Source organism: Cinclus cinclus, chromosome 10 (assembly GCF_963662255.1).
Source record: "Cinclus cinclus chromosome 10, bCinCin1.1, whole genome shotgun sequence".
NCBI classification, from domain to species: Eukaryota; Metazoa; Chordata; class Aves; order Passeriformes; family Cinclidae; genus Cinclus; species Cinclus cinclus.
In genome coordinates this window covers 19,579,676-19,596,100 of record NC_085055.1, presented here as the reverse complement: position 1 = coordinate 19,596,100, position 16,425 = coordinate 19,579,676, and the positions used below count along the sequence as shown (strand labels likewise).

The following is a 16,425-nucleotide window of genomic DNA, read 5'->3' as shown; positions in this document are numbered from 1 at the left end:
CTTACATTTAGTAAGTGAACAAATACAAAATGTCAGAGACCTGGACAAGCTCCTTTCATTGCTTAACATCCCAGCTGTCCCTACTGTGACCTGGCTAATGCTTAACCCTGTGGTCAGAGCCTGAGTTTGGTGTTATCCGTTGACTTAAGTTTTGAGACTGATCTTCATAAGGCATGTTTACATATTTTTTATAGTACGTAACAGACATTTCCCTTTTTGTTTATTCCATTTAATTTTGCTGTCGCAATGTCCCTTCCCAGCTCTCTTAAAAACTGGGAGGGGAATTGAAAAACTAGTTACTAATTGTGGAAATCCTCACCTTAGAGAGTTAGCAGCACTCTTAAAGTAAATGTTATTGCATTGAAAGCTATATAAAATCCCAGGAGGCCCAGAGAGGTTTTCTCTGAAATTCTCTGCTCCAGTTTCAGGCAAAGAGTCCCTTAATGTCTCTCTCAAAAGCAGGAGGGAGGAAAGGTAGTGAGTGAGCTCCAGCCATTTGATGTAACATCTCTGGTGGGGATAAACATAACACCTCAGATTATCAAAACCCAGTCTCCTCCACAAAGGTGCAACAGACCTACTTGCAGTTACATTGCTGCATGCAAAGCTTTTGCACAGCTTCCCTCTGATATACAGCACACAATAATATATATATGAATGTAGCAACTGGGTTGCTCTGAACTCCTGCTGGTTTTAGTATTTTTCTCTCACCTCTAAGGTGCATAGTCCCAGTAAAATGACAGTGTTTTGACGCAGCTCCCTTGGTAGGTTAGTATCTACAGAGCCAAAAGCAGGTAACAGGTCTGGCAACACGCATGCAAATTGTTCAATGCTTTCCTCCAGGAGGCCCCAAGCTCAGCTGGTTTGTCTGACAGATGCTGGCAGGCTGCTGGTTTCACACCAGCCTCCTTCTCCAGAACTGTCCCAGTGGCATCAGGTGTACCAAGACTCAGCCTTGCATGCCACAGCCTGACACCAACAGTACAGATAGCCTGAGAAGCCGTCTCATTCCTGCCAGGGAGGTTTGCATTGCTGCTCGTGAGAGTTATCTACTAGATTTTCCCATGCTAAGTGCTACATTCCTGCCCTCTAGATTCAAGTATGTTGATGCTATTTTCTGAAATTGAGCAGGAATGTTTAAAAACAAAGCTTCTATACTCCCACCACAAAACCTGCCTCAGGATGGGATTTAATTTTGCTGTTGCTGAAATCCCTCTGAGGAATGTCACAATTCTGATGTGGGAAACCAAGAAACAAGCCATGGAGGTCCTCTCCCCATGCCACAAAAGATAAAAATAAAATAAAATAGTACAAGAGCAAAAGCTTAAAAGTCCTCCATAGCCACCCAGATAACCTCAACTTTGCCTTTTTAGAGACCACAAATGATAAAATAACTCGGCCCTGTGTTGAAAGTGCTATTCTAGTGGCTGTTGCAATGAATATATGCAGAACCTGGTGCATACAACTAATGTCCAACAGGATGAGTGACAAAATACTTTAGTCCTATATTTTCTGGAGTATGCAAGATCATATTTTAGTAGAAGGTTTGGGGTAGCTTTAATGATAAATTGTTTCATAATCACAAGAACAATTGTTATTTATGAACAAGGGTCAGGCTGTTCCGCAATACAGCATTAATCCCTTGCCGAGCAACGTGCAAACCTGATGCCCCTAAAGATCTCAAAAAGTCACGGTATATGATGTTTTGCACCAACGGTGAGGGAGTTCCCGGCAAGGATAGGGAGTTGGGGTCCTGCAGCACAAGCCCTTACCCCGCCCTAGACTCCCCCCATCTCTGCACCTTGTCTGGCTTGTCTTTAGCTCTGGGTTTGGGGATTCGGAGGGGCCGGCAGGTGCAGTCCGGCTGGGCTGAGGGGCACCTCTAGGGGCTGCTGTGCCGCCGTCAGTGCGGGGAGCGGGAGAAGCGGCGAAGTTGTGTGAGGGCGCAGCGGCCGGCCGGACATCCCGCGGCGGGCACGGCTCCTTACCGATGTGCTCGATGAGGTTCCTCCAGGAGTCGGCCGTCATGGGGTGTGCGGGCGGTGCCTCGGCGGTGCCGGCGGCGGGGGTCTCCTCAGCGGCGGCGGGGTCCCTGCGGGGAGGCGGAGGCTCCCTCAGAGCAGCGGCGGGAAAGCGGCGGGAGAGCGGCCCCTCCGCCCGCCCGCGCGCCGCACCCCCCGCCCTCAGCACCCCCCTCACCTGCCGGGCTGTCCCGCCGAGCCGTCCTGGTCGAAGGCGCAGGCGGCGCTGAGGGCCGCGGCCAGCAGCTCCATGGCGGGCGGCGGCAGGCGGCTGGCCAGCAGCTCCGGCGGCAGCGGCGGCGGCGGTGCGGGGCTGGGGGAGCCCGGGCGGTTGCCACGGTAACTGGGGTAGGAAGGCAGCAGCCTGCACGGGAGGGAGACGGGACTTGCAGCCGCCCCCGAGGCGCCCCCGCAGCCCGCCCCCCCCCCCCCCCCCCCCGCCCCTCTGAGCCTCTCTGGTCTCCTCAGAGTCTCTCCTTAGACACCCCCTTCTCCCAAAGCGTCCCTATGGCTGTCCCCTAAAATCTCTAGACAGCTTCCTCAAATCCCCTCAGAGCCTCCTCTCAGACCTCCCGTCAGGCATCCCCAGGGGCTCTCCATCTAAATCCTCTCAGAGTCTCCCCTCAGACTCTCCTTGAAGCCTCCCCACAGATTTACCCCACAGAGAGCCCCTCAAAATCCCCTCAAAGACTCCCCGCGGGCTTCCACCAGACCCTCAGCGTCCAACCCCAGCCCCTTGCAGCCCCTCTCTCCGGTCCCACATTTCCTCTGAGGCTCCACGGAGTTCTGCCAAATCCCGGCGGAGCTTCCTCAGCCTTCTCCAAATCCCTCCCGAGACCCCTCGAAACCCGGCAGTTCCCAGCCCCGCTCCATCGGAGCCCTCAGAGCTCCCGCCTGACCCCTGAGTTCCCCCAGAGCTTCTCAGAGCCCCCCCCACCCTCCGCAGACCCTCTCAACGCCACCAAAATATTTTCCGAGTCCCCGCAGACCCCTCAGGTGTCGTGTCGCTCCCCTCCTCGCAGGCTGCCCTCTCAGAGCCCCTCACCTCGATGCCCGTACTCCTGCCCGCAGAGACCTCCTCAACCCCCCGGTTCCCCTCCAGCGCGAAAGCGCAGGTCCCTCCTCCGCCGGGAGGCTGACTCCCTCCTCCCCAGGGGCCCCGCCAAAAGGCAGCAATCCCTGCCCCAGAGACCCCCCACCTTCACGGGCCCCCCTACCTCCATCCCCCCCGAGCTCCTCCAGAGGGGCTTCTTCCCCAGATGCAGGGAAGCCCTTTTCTCCGTTCACTTCCTCCCTCCCCAGCAAGGCACCCTCCCCCGGCGAGCACCCACACACCCCGTCCCACCTCATGCCACGTCCCCTCTCTTCCATGCACGGCCACCCCACAGCGCGAGGGGTCCTGCCCCGGCACTGACCTCCCGTCCCTCAGCCCCGGGGCGCAGGGCTGCCCCCCATCCCCTGCACCTCTCTGCTTAGGCGTGGATGGCGCCGGCTTGGAGGGAGGAAAGGGGGTGGCAGAAGGGGGTTCTCCTGAGCTGCTTCCAGATCTGGTGCATATGGTGCATTTCTTCTCCAGGAGTGAAACCCTGAGATGGAGGAATGTAACTGGGAAACTCAGCCTAATCCCTCCTGCCGGGAAGCGCACTCCTGATTACCCCACAGGATTGGCTGCTATCCGCCTCTCCTTCTCCGGCAGGGCTTCGCACCCGCTCGGTCATTTCCCTCATCTCCCCTTCCTTAGCGTCGCTACTTCCATAAGGATATATTCCCTCGTTTAGGAAGTAAGTATCTCAGTAATCTGTATCTGTCTTTGTTCAAGTAATTGTTTTTCTGCCTCAGGGATAAATCCTCTTGAGATCCAGAGTAAGGTTACATCCTCGCATCAATTCAAGTGCTTGTGGACAGGTTGGGTGCAGCTCTTCACCACATGTTAATAACCCTCAGCAAAAAAACCCCAGTCATCTGCACCACGTTGCAACTGAGGAGTTAACAGAGGGAAAATGCTCCGCTATTGCTTGTGCTTGCTCTCTCCCCATTGCATAAATTCCCGTGGGTTTTTTCCTATAGTGATAAAATAATTTATGCAACAACATAAAATCCATGTGTTGGTCTGTATGTGTAAAATGGCTTCCTTTTTATCAGTTTGTATTGGGTTTGCTAAATGATAGGATAGCTTTTAATCAGCACATGACAATATGTCCACAGAAACTCCTTCAGCTTATGTGAACTAGATCTAGATCTGGCACACTGGAGAGCTCAGTTATGTCATTAAGAAGCAGAACGGGAAAGAAAAACAGCTGGAAATGTCACTGAGGTCTCAGAGAGGGCTGCGAAGTGGGGTCCTTGTCCAGTCCCAGACCAGGAGGTCAGAAGAACCAGGCAACTGAAAGGAAATACCAGGGTGAGGGTGAGAGCTGGAGCTTGTGTTGTACTTACAGAGGAGGATGAGAGCTTGGGAGCTGTGGCCAAGATTGTCACTGGGTAGATGGTCAGTATGGGTTATCAGCCATTAAACACTGGGGATTAGGGGTTGGGGGAGCCAGGTGAGTGAGGGAGTGGCCAAAACCTTGTGGAAGGGATAAAGCAACTGCAACTATCTGAAGCTCATTTTTTGTTGGCTTGCTGCCAGGGCAAGAATATTGTCAAGGGTTTTAGAGAATGAGTAGGCTTCTGAAAAGCTTCTTTCTTAGAAAAAGGGAGCCTCTTCATTACCCTGAAATCTGGAAAATCAGATATGCTGTTTACTTTTTTCTCAAGGGAAGGACCAAGAGCAGCGAGGAGTTCTCTCTAGTATGCAAAGTGAAATCAGTGTATGAGCTCTTAACTGACAATACTATAATGAGCACATATATAAATATAACTTTTGGATATATTAACTAAAAAAAAAAAAACTTTTAGAAGTTTGCTTTAAGAGCTTAACTTCACATTGCTTCACTCTCAAGGGTTAAATCTGTTGGAAATTTATATTTCTTCTTAGAAAAATGTCTGGGTCATGTTATGAAAAACATTCAGAAATAGAAAGCATCTTCTCATGATCCCATAAGTGGTAATTTGATTCTGCCTGTCTTCCCTTTTCTTTCACTTTTTACAAAATAATTTTACTTTTGGTCTGAGATGAAAACTTGAAAATATCACAGAAAGCAGTAATGATAATAAATAATGGAGGCTCTGGAGAGTTGAAACACCAACTAGGAGTGAAATGCCCCCTGCGGCCATGGCAGGCCCAGCTTGTGTTGCTGTGTCTCAGAGAGCTGTTACATTGCATAGCAATGACCAGCACTCTACTCTTCCTTCCTTTAGGACTGTTTCTTTTTAAATTGTGATTTGATCTTTCAAAGATGTCCTTCCTTCCTTCCTGGAATCCTTCCTTCCTTCCTGGAATCCTTCCTTCCTGGAATCCTTCCTTCCTTCCTTCCTTCCTGGAATCCTTCCTTCCTGGAATCAATCCTTCCTTCCTTCCTTCCTGGAATCCTTCCTTCCTTCCTTCCTTCCTTCCTGGAATCCTTCCTTCCTGGAATCCTTCCTTCCTTCCTTCCTTCCTTCCTTCCTTCCTTCCTTCCTTCCTTCCTTCCTTCCTTCCTTCCTTCCTTCCTTCCTTCCTTCCTTCCTTCCTTCCTTCCTTCCTTCCTTCCTTCCTTCCTTCCTTCCTTCCTTCCTTCCTTCCTTCCTTCCTTCCTTCCTTCCTTCCCAGCCTTATTCTTGTACTTCCCATTGACATACAGAAAATATCCATAAACAAAACAAGTGCCCGAGAAACACTTTTTCTCCCAGCTGAGGTGACAGAGTGTTCCCAGCACTCATGGGACTGGATCAAAAAAATTATATTTAGCAAGAATGAGATATTTGTGTCCTACAAAATTTGCTGGGATTTTCTAAGTCTTGCTTTTCTGTTTGGGGACAAAACAAAAAGCTTTTAAAGTTTGACATGGAAACTAAAGGCAGGCAAACAAGTGATTCTGTCACAGTGGTCTGGTGACTGGGATCTTCATGCTGCGGGTGGGGGATCCAGGTCAGAGTCAGAGAGGTGTTATTCCCTTGAATCCCACGTGTTACTGCCTGTTCCAGATTTCTACCTCTGCTTTTATGCCAGCACTCACTCAAGTTTATCCCATTCACAGTAAGCAGGTCTGGGCAGCTGAACTCTTGGAAAAGGATTTTTTTTATTATTTTGGTAAAACTAGATCCATGTATGTATTGTCTCACTAGTGAGTGAGCTCAAAGTGAGTGCCAACAGAGCAGAGGGGGCAGATGTGCAGGTGGATGTCAGGACCATGGCAGTGCCACCTTGGATAATTTTTCACTGCTGTGAAATGGCAGGCTCAGGCCTGGAGAGATTCCTACTCCACCTAATCTTAAACACGAGCTAGGAGTTTAGAGGTGGTGTAGTTTTTTCTCTCACTGTAACAACAAGCAATTTGGTCCAGAGCCTAGAGCTTTTCCCCATTTACCAAAATCAGTACAAACTCATGGTGACAAACCAGTTTTCTCACCAAAATCTCTTTAATTCATCCTAGAATTCCTTGTCCGGAATTTTCCCCCTAGTTGTAGGGGGAAAGAAAAAATCTGACTACTAGAACACCATGTATTAAAGCCCTGTAACAATTCTCCCACAGCACTATAGAAGAGTGGTTCAGCTCCCTGCAGACAAAGGGAAGGGGCTTTGTGCTTGTATATGTTCTGCAAAGAATGGTTTGTGTTGTTGCAGACTGTTTCCAGCTTCACTGTACTGCTGCTGGAAAAGATTTTAAATACTGGCTGACCTGGTCCATGTTGTGTTCAAAATGTGATGATTGATGAGAGTTTATAATTAGTTTATCACAATTATCTCATTTAATTTACACTTGAGGGATGAATTCCCAATCTTGGTTTGTATTTGCAGGCACTAGTAATTTTGAAAAATGAGTAATCATTTGAATTAAGATTTATTATGTGTATTTCAACTCAAAAGCAATCCTTAGAATAAAGCCATGCAAAGAGCTTGTTTTCAAATGAAATTGAAATGCATTTTCTAAATGTTCTCTTTTAGCAATTTTTAGAAATTAGATCTCCTCCTCTCGAAACTAAAAAGAGAAGAGGCAGCCCAGCAGATCTTATTCATGAAAAATTCCCCAAGCCCTTCTAGTCAGTGGGAGTTTCACACCAAGAAAGGCCACAAGATGAGGTAAGAAGCGCTTTTTAAATCTCAGCTAACCAAATTATTGAGAAGTGTGAAGTTACTAATAGATTTGAATTTTATACCTAGTCAAGGACTTTTTCATACCTCAGTTTCATCTAGGTTCCCTCTGTTCATGTGCATTTTTTAACAGTGATTTTGGTATGTCTAGGCACTTTCTATTCCTGATTTTTTACTTTTTAATGGTAGACAGGTAGAAATTCTCATCCCTAGTATTTTTAGATCCTAAAGGCTAGGAACATATCTGTTCTTCTGAAACTCCTTAAGCTTTCATCAAAACACCTTAATAATATCTGTTGGGACTGGCAGCATTACCAATAATTAAAAATGTTCAGAAATTCTGTTTATGAGATCTTTATGTGCTTCTAACCTTTTGATGCTCATAATCATCAGGGTTCCACTTTTATTTACTGACCATCTGTCAGAGACAAGTTCTTTTTATACATGAAAAATAATTAACTATTTATTAGACTTAGGAAAATATTATTGGATCCCTATTAAAAGAAAACAAAAATCCCGTTGTTCTCTCTTTCAAGAAGCTTTGCTCTCTATTGATATGCAAAATGAAATTTTGGGGTTGCAAGGGTTTTGTCTTTTCCACACTCAGGAAAATCCATAGAATTGTAGGCCCTTTTCCACTGTTCATAATGTTAGACTTAGATTTTAGCACTTAAAATTCCTGAGCTCCTGCCCATGGAGAGAATGTGTGTTGTGCTGAGGGCTGAGAGAATTTCTGATATTGTAGCTGTAAAAGCTGCCTGGTCCAGACCTAGGCACTGTGAATAAAGGTCTTCTATGTGATAAGCAGGATGAGAAAACCACTTGACTGAAAAACAGAAGGAACAAGACTCAAGGATGGAGAGGAAGAGGTCTACTTCTGGACCAGGGGACTGCTATGAAGAGAGAAACTCGCCCACAGTTGGATGCTTCAGGAAATGGTGAATTGGAAAAGACTGTAAAATTTGGCACTGGAGCTAGGAGGAGGGGTGGGTTACTAAGATTGTATAAGGAGCCAAATGGTGAAGAGCCTGTGGACTAAAAGAATGTTGAGATATAAGCCGCAGGGGGAGAGTGAGAGGAATGTGTCTAGGAAATAGTAGGCTGAGGAAACTGTTGGGGACTTACAAGTTGAACCTGGTAGAAAAGGAGTGAAACAAAGAGATTTATGCAGAACTTGGGGATCAGGGCATGTCCACATGAAGCAGATCAGATTGGGAGACCTGGAGGGCAAAGCCTAGACCTTACACAGTAATGAAAATATGAGTGGGCTGGAAAACCTGGCAAGCAGTGACTGGGTGGGATAGATGGAGAAGCTGGGATTGGGATCTCCATTGGCTATATGCTGGAAGGATACTGTATTAGAATTGTGTATGTTGTTGCTTGCTGTTCTGGGTGATCCTGTGAAATATGAGATTTTTGACAGTAATGACATTTTAATACCTACAGTGGCTATTTTTACTGAAAATGTATTTGTTTTAAAAATACTTCTCCCTTACTTCTCTAAGAGCAAATATGGTTGCTCTTAAGCCTTTTTAGGATGCAGATTGCGCAAAAAGAGGGATAGAAAAAAAGTATCTATTTATCTGTCTCTGAAAGAACAAAAATTTGTTGTAGACCAACAAAATTTAAAGATTTGGTCAACAAAGGTTTGCACCAGCTATTCCTGACTTCAGCACTTGCAAACTGAAGTACAATTGGCAGAATAAAAAGGAAGTAACTTTAAGAAATGTATTTCATAAATAGAAAGAAACTTGCTATGTATGGTATAAGTCCTTTTGCAATCCAAGCTCCAGACTCTCCAGAGGCTTTTCCTGCTCTTCTGGTTAAATCAGGCTATAAAAGCAGTGCCCTCTGCTGCCCAGGACCGAGAGTGCTGGGCTAAGGGATGCTAACCCAAGCTCTCACGTGCACCCTTCAGAGTGCTGTGCAATTTCACATGTGTACTGCTTCTCTCCAATACATGTGTTTGCAGGAATTGAAACAAGTTAGATTTCCTCTTGCTGCTGGAGGTGACTATATGTATACCCTGTTGTAGTACTTCCATTCTTTGAGCTCAGATCAAATGTGATCAAGGGGTTTTTAGATGGTCCTTGTTTATTTGAATTGGAGGTTTCATAAGCAGGGTAATGAAAGAATTTGCTCTGCACTGGTAGACCAATGACCTCCATGAGCTTTGCAAAGCGAAATTTCATGCTGCGTTTCTCTTACAATATATATTCTGTGACAGCTTGCTATGATCTCTGCACAACTGCTGCCACACCAGAGCTGGAAGGAGTGATCCCAGTGCAAAAAATCAGCTTTATATGAGTTTAGCTCCTTCCAGGGCTTTGGCTCTGGCTACTCTGGGAAGCAGGAGTTGTGCTAGAAGATCAGCACTGATATCCTCAGGGCAAATCAGCTGAGTTGTTGGGAAGTGGCTTGTCATTATAGGGGTTTGGACCTTTGTACAATGAGAAAGACTGAGAGGGAGCCATGGAATGTTGTGGAGAGCTCTAGAGTGCTTAAGGGGAGCTGGAGATCATGTAAGAGAAAAGTCATGGGGAAAAATATCATTTGAGCGTAGTTAGGCATAAAAACTCTCTTAGGAAGTATCTTATGGGTGGCCCATGGCCATCCAGAGTTTGGAAAACCAGCAATAATGTTTGAGGGCATCTTGTGTTCAGACATCAATCTTCTGAGATCAGTGAATTACTCTACTATTCTCAGGGCTTTGAAAGACATGTAGATTCAAATCCAAATCCTATTTGGGTACAATACAGATGACAATTCCTTTTCCTGACTCTTTACTGTGTTCCCCCAGCTGTGTTTACTTCCTGCCCTGAGCTATGTAGAATGGCTATATGTGAAATGACATCCTTGACTGTGAAGAACTAATTTGTGTCAGACCTTCTGGTTATCTTCATTCAGGGAGAAGGGATTGTGACTGCCCAGCTCTAGTATTTATGTGGCTGCTGTAGGATGCTTCTGAATGAGAAGAGATGCAGCACTGCTGCCCCACTTGCCTTCAGGACTGTGGTGATCCACTCCTGAGGATGTCATGACCTTCTCAGTCCTGGTCAGAGGTACCTGTACTATACCTTCTGCAGAACTGCTAGCTTCTGCTTTCAGAAGAATGGTTAGCTGGCAGGCACCAGATTTATTCTTTTGGGGAGAAATTAAATGTATTTATTGAGACCAGCAATAATATTTTAAATCTCTTATCTGCATAATAGCCACTTTTTCCAAATAAAGTGAGATACTATTGATTACTCCAAATAATTGCAATTTTTTTTAGGCTCTTGCAGGCTTTCCCAATGCAGATTTCTAGTGGTTCTCTTATAAATTACAACTGATCTTCTGGAGAAGGAAAGGGACATGGGTTGAATTTGAGCTGGAACTTTGGTCTCATTCTCAGTTAAATTTCTGCGCTCAGTTTCAAGAGATGCCACTCAGCAGGACTGCCTGCTTTTAGCAGACACATGACTTAGAACCTGTACTGACCTGCCAGGCTCTGTGCACAGCAGTATCTTTGATAGAACTAACTCCTAGCACAGGCTTATTGTTTCCAGCTCCAGGGAGAATCAGAAATTGCACATTTCAGAGCTGCCTAAGTGCCAGTGTCAGGATGTCAGACTGACAGTGATGATTATGCCCCAAGGAAAGGAAGGCAGATGGGTTTGACATCGCAGCAGACTGTGGCTGTCTAGTTTCATACGCTCAGTTTATGGCCAAGGGGCAATCAATTTTAGCCAAGAAAATTAATTTATTTAAATACAACTTGACATTTGGCTAAAATTATTCTGTTGGAGTCCTCTCCATAAGGAAAGGTGCCTGGGAAACTATTCTGTATTACCCCAACACACCTGATCTCAGTAATTAGGACTAGACAGTGCAGCAGCATGCATGTACCCTTAGAGGACAAGTGCTTACTGTTTCCAGCTTGATCTACAATAGAAGGAGGGTCTATCTCACAGTTCTACACACAGGAAGTGAGCAGTTGGAGAAGGAGTTTGGGAGAAAACCTCAGTTATATTTGAAAATGTAGGGATAGGTGGCTGCTCCTCTCTGCCTGGCTGCAGTGCCAAGAGAACAGGAGTCAGGGCAGATTTATGGGATGTATATAAATTCCTGAGTTGTGGGACCAGCGTCTTCTGCTGGACCTTTGTTGTTGAGGGATTTAATCCAAAAATGACTACCTCACTGAAAGCCTCTGTTGCTTATGAGTTCTTTAAAGTAAACAGCAAACAAAAAGTCTGAGTACTTTATAAAAAATTTTTGTTGTTACTTCTCCAGCTATAGAATCTTGTTTTCCATGTGGGGTTGTGTAACAGGCTTCAGGAGAGCTCTCTATGGAGGCCAAGAATGGGATGATCCTGATGTTGCGATGTTCCATAACGAAATGTGCCCACAGGCACTCCTTATTCTCAAGAAACTACTAAAGGAAGTCTGCTCAGTTTGCTAATGTTACTGGTTGATCCTTCATCACATTTCCCTTTTTTCCATTTTCCCCACTGTCCTCTTGTTCCCCCTTTTTCCTTCACTCTCTTCCCCAAATCCACATTGATAAGACCCTTTTACCACCATGCTAATACTCTACTGTGTAAGTCATTTAGACTGAAAGCAGCACCACAAGTTAAGGTGAGAAGGCATGGATCAGAGCTACAGCTTAGTCCAGCTGTCCTTCCCAGGAGGAGCACTCTCACTCTGACACCACTCTGACTAGTTTTCAGGGAAGGCATGGGGAATACCCTGCATGGGAACCTCCTTACCTTTGGATCAATAATTCATCTAATGTTGTTGGATCAGAGTTTGCTGGAGATGGTGATCCCTTATGAGATAAAACATTCAGAGGCTCTTTGATGGGCTCATAGTTTTTGAGTGAACCTGTGATATAAGAGAAAGCCAAGAGGGTGTTAAAACTGTCATTTTCATAATTTACCTTTACTATACGTAGTGGTTTGCTGCCACCAAAGGCAACAGGAAGACCACAAGACACAAAAGTGGTTACATTTTAGCTTTGATTTTCAAACAAGACCAAAGTGTCATCTGCCTGTATAGTGTAAATGCAGCTGAGAAAAGGTGAAGTTGGATTTAAGGTATCAGTTCTTATGTATGGGAGTAGCATTCTCACCACTGAAGGCTGGATCCCAACATGAGTGATTTTCAGCACAATTATTTAAGCAGAAGATGTTCAGCTGTGTGTGCCTGTGCATGCCAATATTTGGTTTCCCAAATCAAGGCTTCATTACTGCTCTGCTTTCAGGTACACTGTAGGTGTTCAGTTTACTAGATAAATCAAGGTTAGATTTGGTGAGAGAGGAGCTTTACTTTTAATTGCTTCTCCAATTTCCCTCAGATGAACCACTGATTCTTTTACAGGGAGTCAAAGCTGCATTAAGTCCAAGGCTTACTACTGCAGTAGTTGGCAGGAGAGGATGCATCTCACTTTTCAAATTAAATCTCCCATTGTTATGCTTGTTGATAAATGGCCTTGCTGTTTTTCATTAGAAATATTTTGGTCTAAGTCATGATTCTGTTTGTCCTTAATACTGGTGACAGCACAGTCAGGTCAGTGCTCTGACTGAAGCAGGCTTCTGATGCACCTTTTAAATCAATTTTCAGAGGGAAGGGATGACATCCAGAATTTTAAAACTTCCTAAATTAGAGCCAAGGCCTTATGAGACAGCAGTTTGAGTTATTCACTTTGAATAGTTTAAACATTTTATCCTTCTGTCAAAGATTGATTAAAACAAAAAACAAAAAACAAAAACCAAAAAATTCTTTTTCCAGTTAAAGAAAAGCATCAGTTACATTTTACAGCTCCTAGGCTATAAGCCAAAGCTGGGCTGGTGCAAAGAGTGCCTGCCTATATGGAAGCCCTTCCCTCAGCTGGATTTATTTTTTTTTTCTGTGATATCATTTCTTGAGTTTTTATTTTTATCATTTTTTAAATCCTACACTGCCTTTTCTGTCTCTTCCTGTCTTCTTGCCTTCCCCTCTCCTCCCCTCCAGTTCCCTGAGCGAAATGAGAACAGGTTAACATTTGAGCTTGAATCACATTCTTGGATAGCTGCTGTTCAAATGGGTTGGAAGGCAATATAAAACAGCTCACCCATCCCTTGCTTCCATGCATGTCAGCAAATGCTGTCAGAAGTTCCTGCTACAAATAAGGCTGGTTTAGAAGCACTTGCTGTCCAGTTTCAGGGAGACTGAATGGATTCAGGGAAGTAGAGAGAGAGAGCAGAAATGCTGCTTACACAATCCTAGCTGAATTTAAAGGCTGTAGCTCTGAGGAGAACTTGCTACAGTTACCTTGGAGAAAGAGCTATTGCTCCTAGTCCAGGTCTTGCTGTGCAGACTGGAGAAGAGACACGTTCCCAGTGTGTCTTGCTGAGCACTTGCAGGCATGGAAGGAAAAGCCCTGTTTGGAACCAATCCTGGTTCAGTAGCGGTAATACAGGGAGAGGAGTGGTAGAGAAGCACAGGTCAGCCTCGTGGATGCTCTAATGAGTTGCTAAGAGAGAAGCCCTTATCTTAGCTTGTCCTTCCTCAGTGACGCTGGCCAGACATAAGGGATGTCCTCCTCTGCCAACGTCCTGATGCCGTGATGCTGCAGGTCTATGAAAAGTCCTTCTGTGCTAGCGCTGCTGCAGGTCGCAGGGGTGAGGACCTCCTCGGCAGCTGTGGGGACACTGTGGCACCCAGGGGCAGGAGGGAGGGTGGGTCTGTGCTGAGCTAGCTCAGCGGCAGTGCTCTGGGAGGCGGGGGGAGAATGGCTCTGCTCTGGTCGTGTCTGCACCCGCAGGGTGGAGAGCTGCTCTGCTCTGGCATAGGCAACACTGTTTATCCACAAACTTCATTGCAACAGTAGCAGAATATTAAACAGGAGCTCTTTGCTGCTGTCTGCCTGGAAACTTGGAGAAAGGACAGGATTTTCCTTCTGTCCATGTCGCAGGGTTGAATGGACCTTTATACCGCTGAAATAGCATGGCTCCTTTGGCGAGGCAGGCAGGACACACCTATTTCCTTGGGGACATTTCCCACACTCCTTTCATTTGGAGGGTGGAGGAGGATGTCTTTTTTTTTTTTTTTTTTAACTTCAGGAACTTCATCTACTTTCAGGAGCTGAAGAGGTGACTGCTTCATGACAAAGCAGTAGCTTTCAGTGGTTTGCACAACAGTGGAACATAAGCAGTGGTGTATCATTTTGATTCACACAGCTATCCAAAGCTCATAGTCCAGTGCATTGATTCTGTTAGATTATAACCTGAAGATAGGATAGGTAGTTTTGCTGTGAAGTAATTTTAAAATTCAGTTTCTCAAAGTACCTGGGAGATGGAAGCAAAGGGCATTTTCTATGTTCCCAGTTCCAGGTCTCTGTCATTTAGGACTTAGATTAAAACCACTTCCATTTCCTTCATGCAGCCCTGTTTCCAGTGCTTCTCAGTGTGTTGCAATAGCTCATTTCCTGACTCTGTCTTAATTTCTCCAATCTTTATCTTGCTTCTTTCACAGACATCTTCTCAGACAAGGTTCCAGCTCTGGAACCTGAAAGATGACTGGTTGCAGCTCAACCTTGCAGTCATGTTCTATATTGTACACACTCAGGGAAAGCCAGCTCATTCCTTTTCTACTGAAGCCACAGATGAGTGCATGTATGTTCTGGATGGTGTTCCCATTATTTCAGCCTCCTTGTTTAAAGGGAGCCTAGGTGTTTCTTACAGCTCTCTTCAGTGCAAAGTGCAGGCTTTCACAGAAGTTCTTGTTCCTCCCTCATAAGGAGCCATTGCAAATTCCTCTGGTTTTGCTGACTGTTTTCTGTACTTTTGAATATGTAATTTCTGTATGCTAAATAAATCCCTACTTCATTGACAGCTTCACATCTTTCTCTAAGTTTTTTTATCTCTTTCAGAGCAGAGGGGTGGCAGTGCAGAACCCCACATATGTTTAGATTCTCTTTATGATTAGAGTCTCTTTAAACATCCAACCATTTTACATTTCCAAGCTGAGAAAAGATGGATGGTACTCCTCTGCCTGCTGTGCTGTAGGTCAGGAGTGACAGGGTGTTCTGTGCTGAATGCTGAGCTGCTTTTTATCTTACTGTCTTTCTTTTGTTCTATTTACTCCTCTAGTTCCTAATCTCACTGGAAAAAGAAGCATAATGCTGTTTGGATCAGTACTCACCTGTAGTACGCTGCATGTGCATTGCCTCTCTTGAAGTCTTTCTTTTCCCTCTGTTTGGCAGCCTCATGGATCGGTAGTACCTGGAGTTTCTTTGAATAGCAATGTACTGTGTGTGCAAGTCCCCCTCATGCGTCACTGGGTTAACACCTGCTGACTCTTCCTCACCTTCAGAGACCGAACCTGACTCTCTTAGGACCTGCTGGGAATGGCCCTGCCAGAGCCCATCAGTGGAGAGCCTGTGGGTGGCTTCTCTCCCATGCTCATCCATGGCTTCCAGAGATTGTCTCTATGGAAACTGAGACAGTGGATCAGTGGCAGAGCAGCAGAAGACAGGTAGCATCCACAACTCCATCAGCTTTATCTGAATTAGAACTGGAGACAGACAAAACAGAACGTAGCAGGAGAAGAGAGAACAAAGTTCTGGTTAGTTCAGAGGCCAAAGTCCATCATCTGTTTAGGATAATATGGTCCTTACAGAACTTTTTATTGGAGATAATTCTGAAGTCATCACTTACAAGTCATCACCTTATTTTAATGTCATGAAGTTAGCTTTGAAATGCTCATGGTTGTCATTTCATGATATATAACAGATGTTACTGGAAAAATGTTATACTTTGGTTTGGTATTACTGGTTGATTTAGAGTTTATAACAGATAGTGGCCATGTCCTTTTTTATGAGGGTGAAAATGTTATGGAATAGAAGGTAAGAGCTGGAGAGAAAGCTCTGTAAATCTGTCTATTATCTGTGCACTTCTCCTTGTAATAGAATAATTAATGCCTTTTACAGGGCTGGGTGCCTTGTAATACTTATCAACAGCTGGTAAGTGAAGAAAACTCCATAACTGTTGGGCATGGAGGTAGAAGAGACAAGATTATGTAATGCAGAGGCTTGATTTGCTTTCCCAGCGTTCCCCTCAAGTTCCAGTGTACCTTCTCATTGACACAGGGACTCCAGCACCAAAATCCTCAGCTCTGTGTGTCAGTACGTGGACTATGCCAGGACTCCCAAGAGTTTTTGGGAGGCACATTACAATAGCAAAATGTCAGTTGATCCTTCAGCCTTTGTAG

At 45.3% G+C, this 16,425-nt stretch overlaps 1 protein-coding gene across 1 annotated transcript in view; it reads right to left on the bottom strand.

Moving 5' to 3' along the window:
* The window catches only part of NGEF (neuronal guanine nucleotide exchange factor), a 34,924-nt gene extending 19,299 nt beyond the window's left edge, over nucleotides 1–15,625 (bottom strand). The window contains exons 1-4 of the mRNA XM_062499469.1: nucleotides 15,358–15,625; nucleotides 11,943–12,057; nucleotides 2,200–2,385; nucleotides 1,989–2,092 (exon numbers count right to left, since the gene is read on the bottom strand). Of these exons, the coding sequence (XP_062355453.1) occupies nucleotides 1,989–2,092; nucleotides 2,200–2,385; nucleotides 11,943–12,057; nucleotides 15,358–15,625 (673 nt within the window). The remainder of the gene's footprint in view (nucleotides 1–1,988; nucleotides 2,093–2,199; nucleotides 2,386–11,942; nucleotides 12,058–15,357) is intronic.
* Between the last annotated feature and the right edge of the window lie 800 nt (nucleotides 15,626–16,425).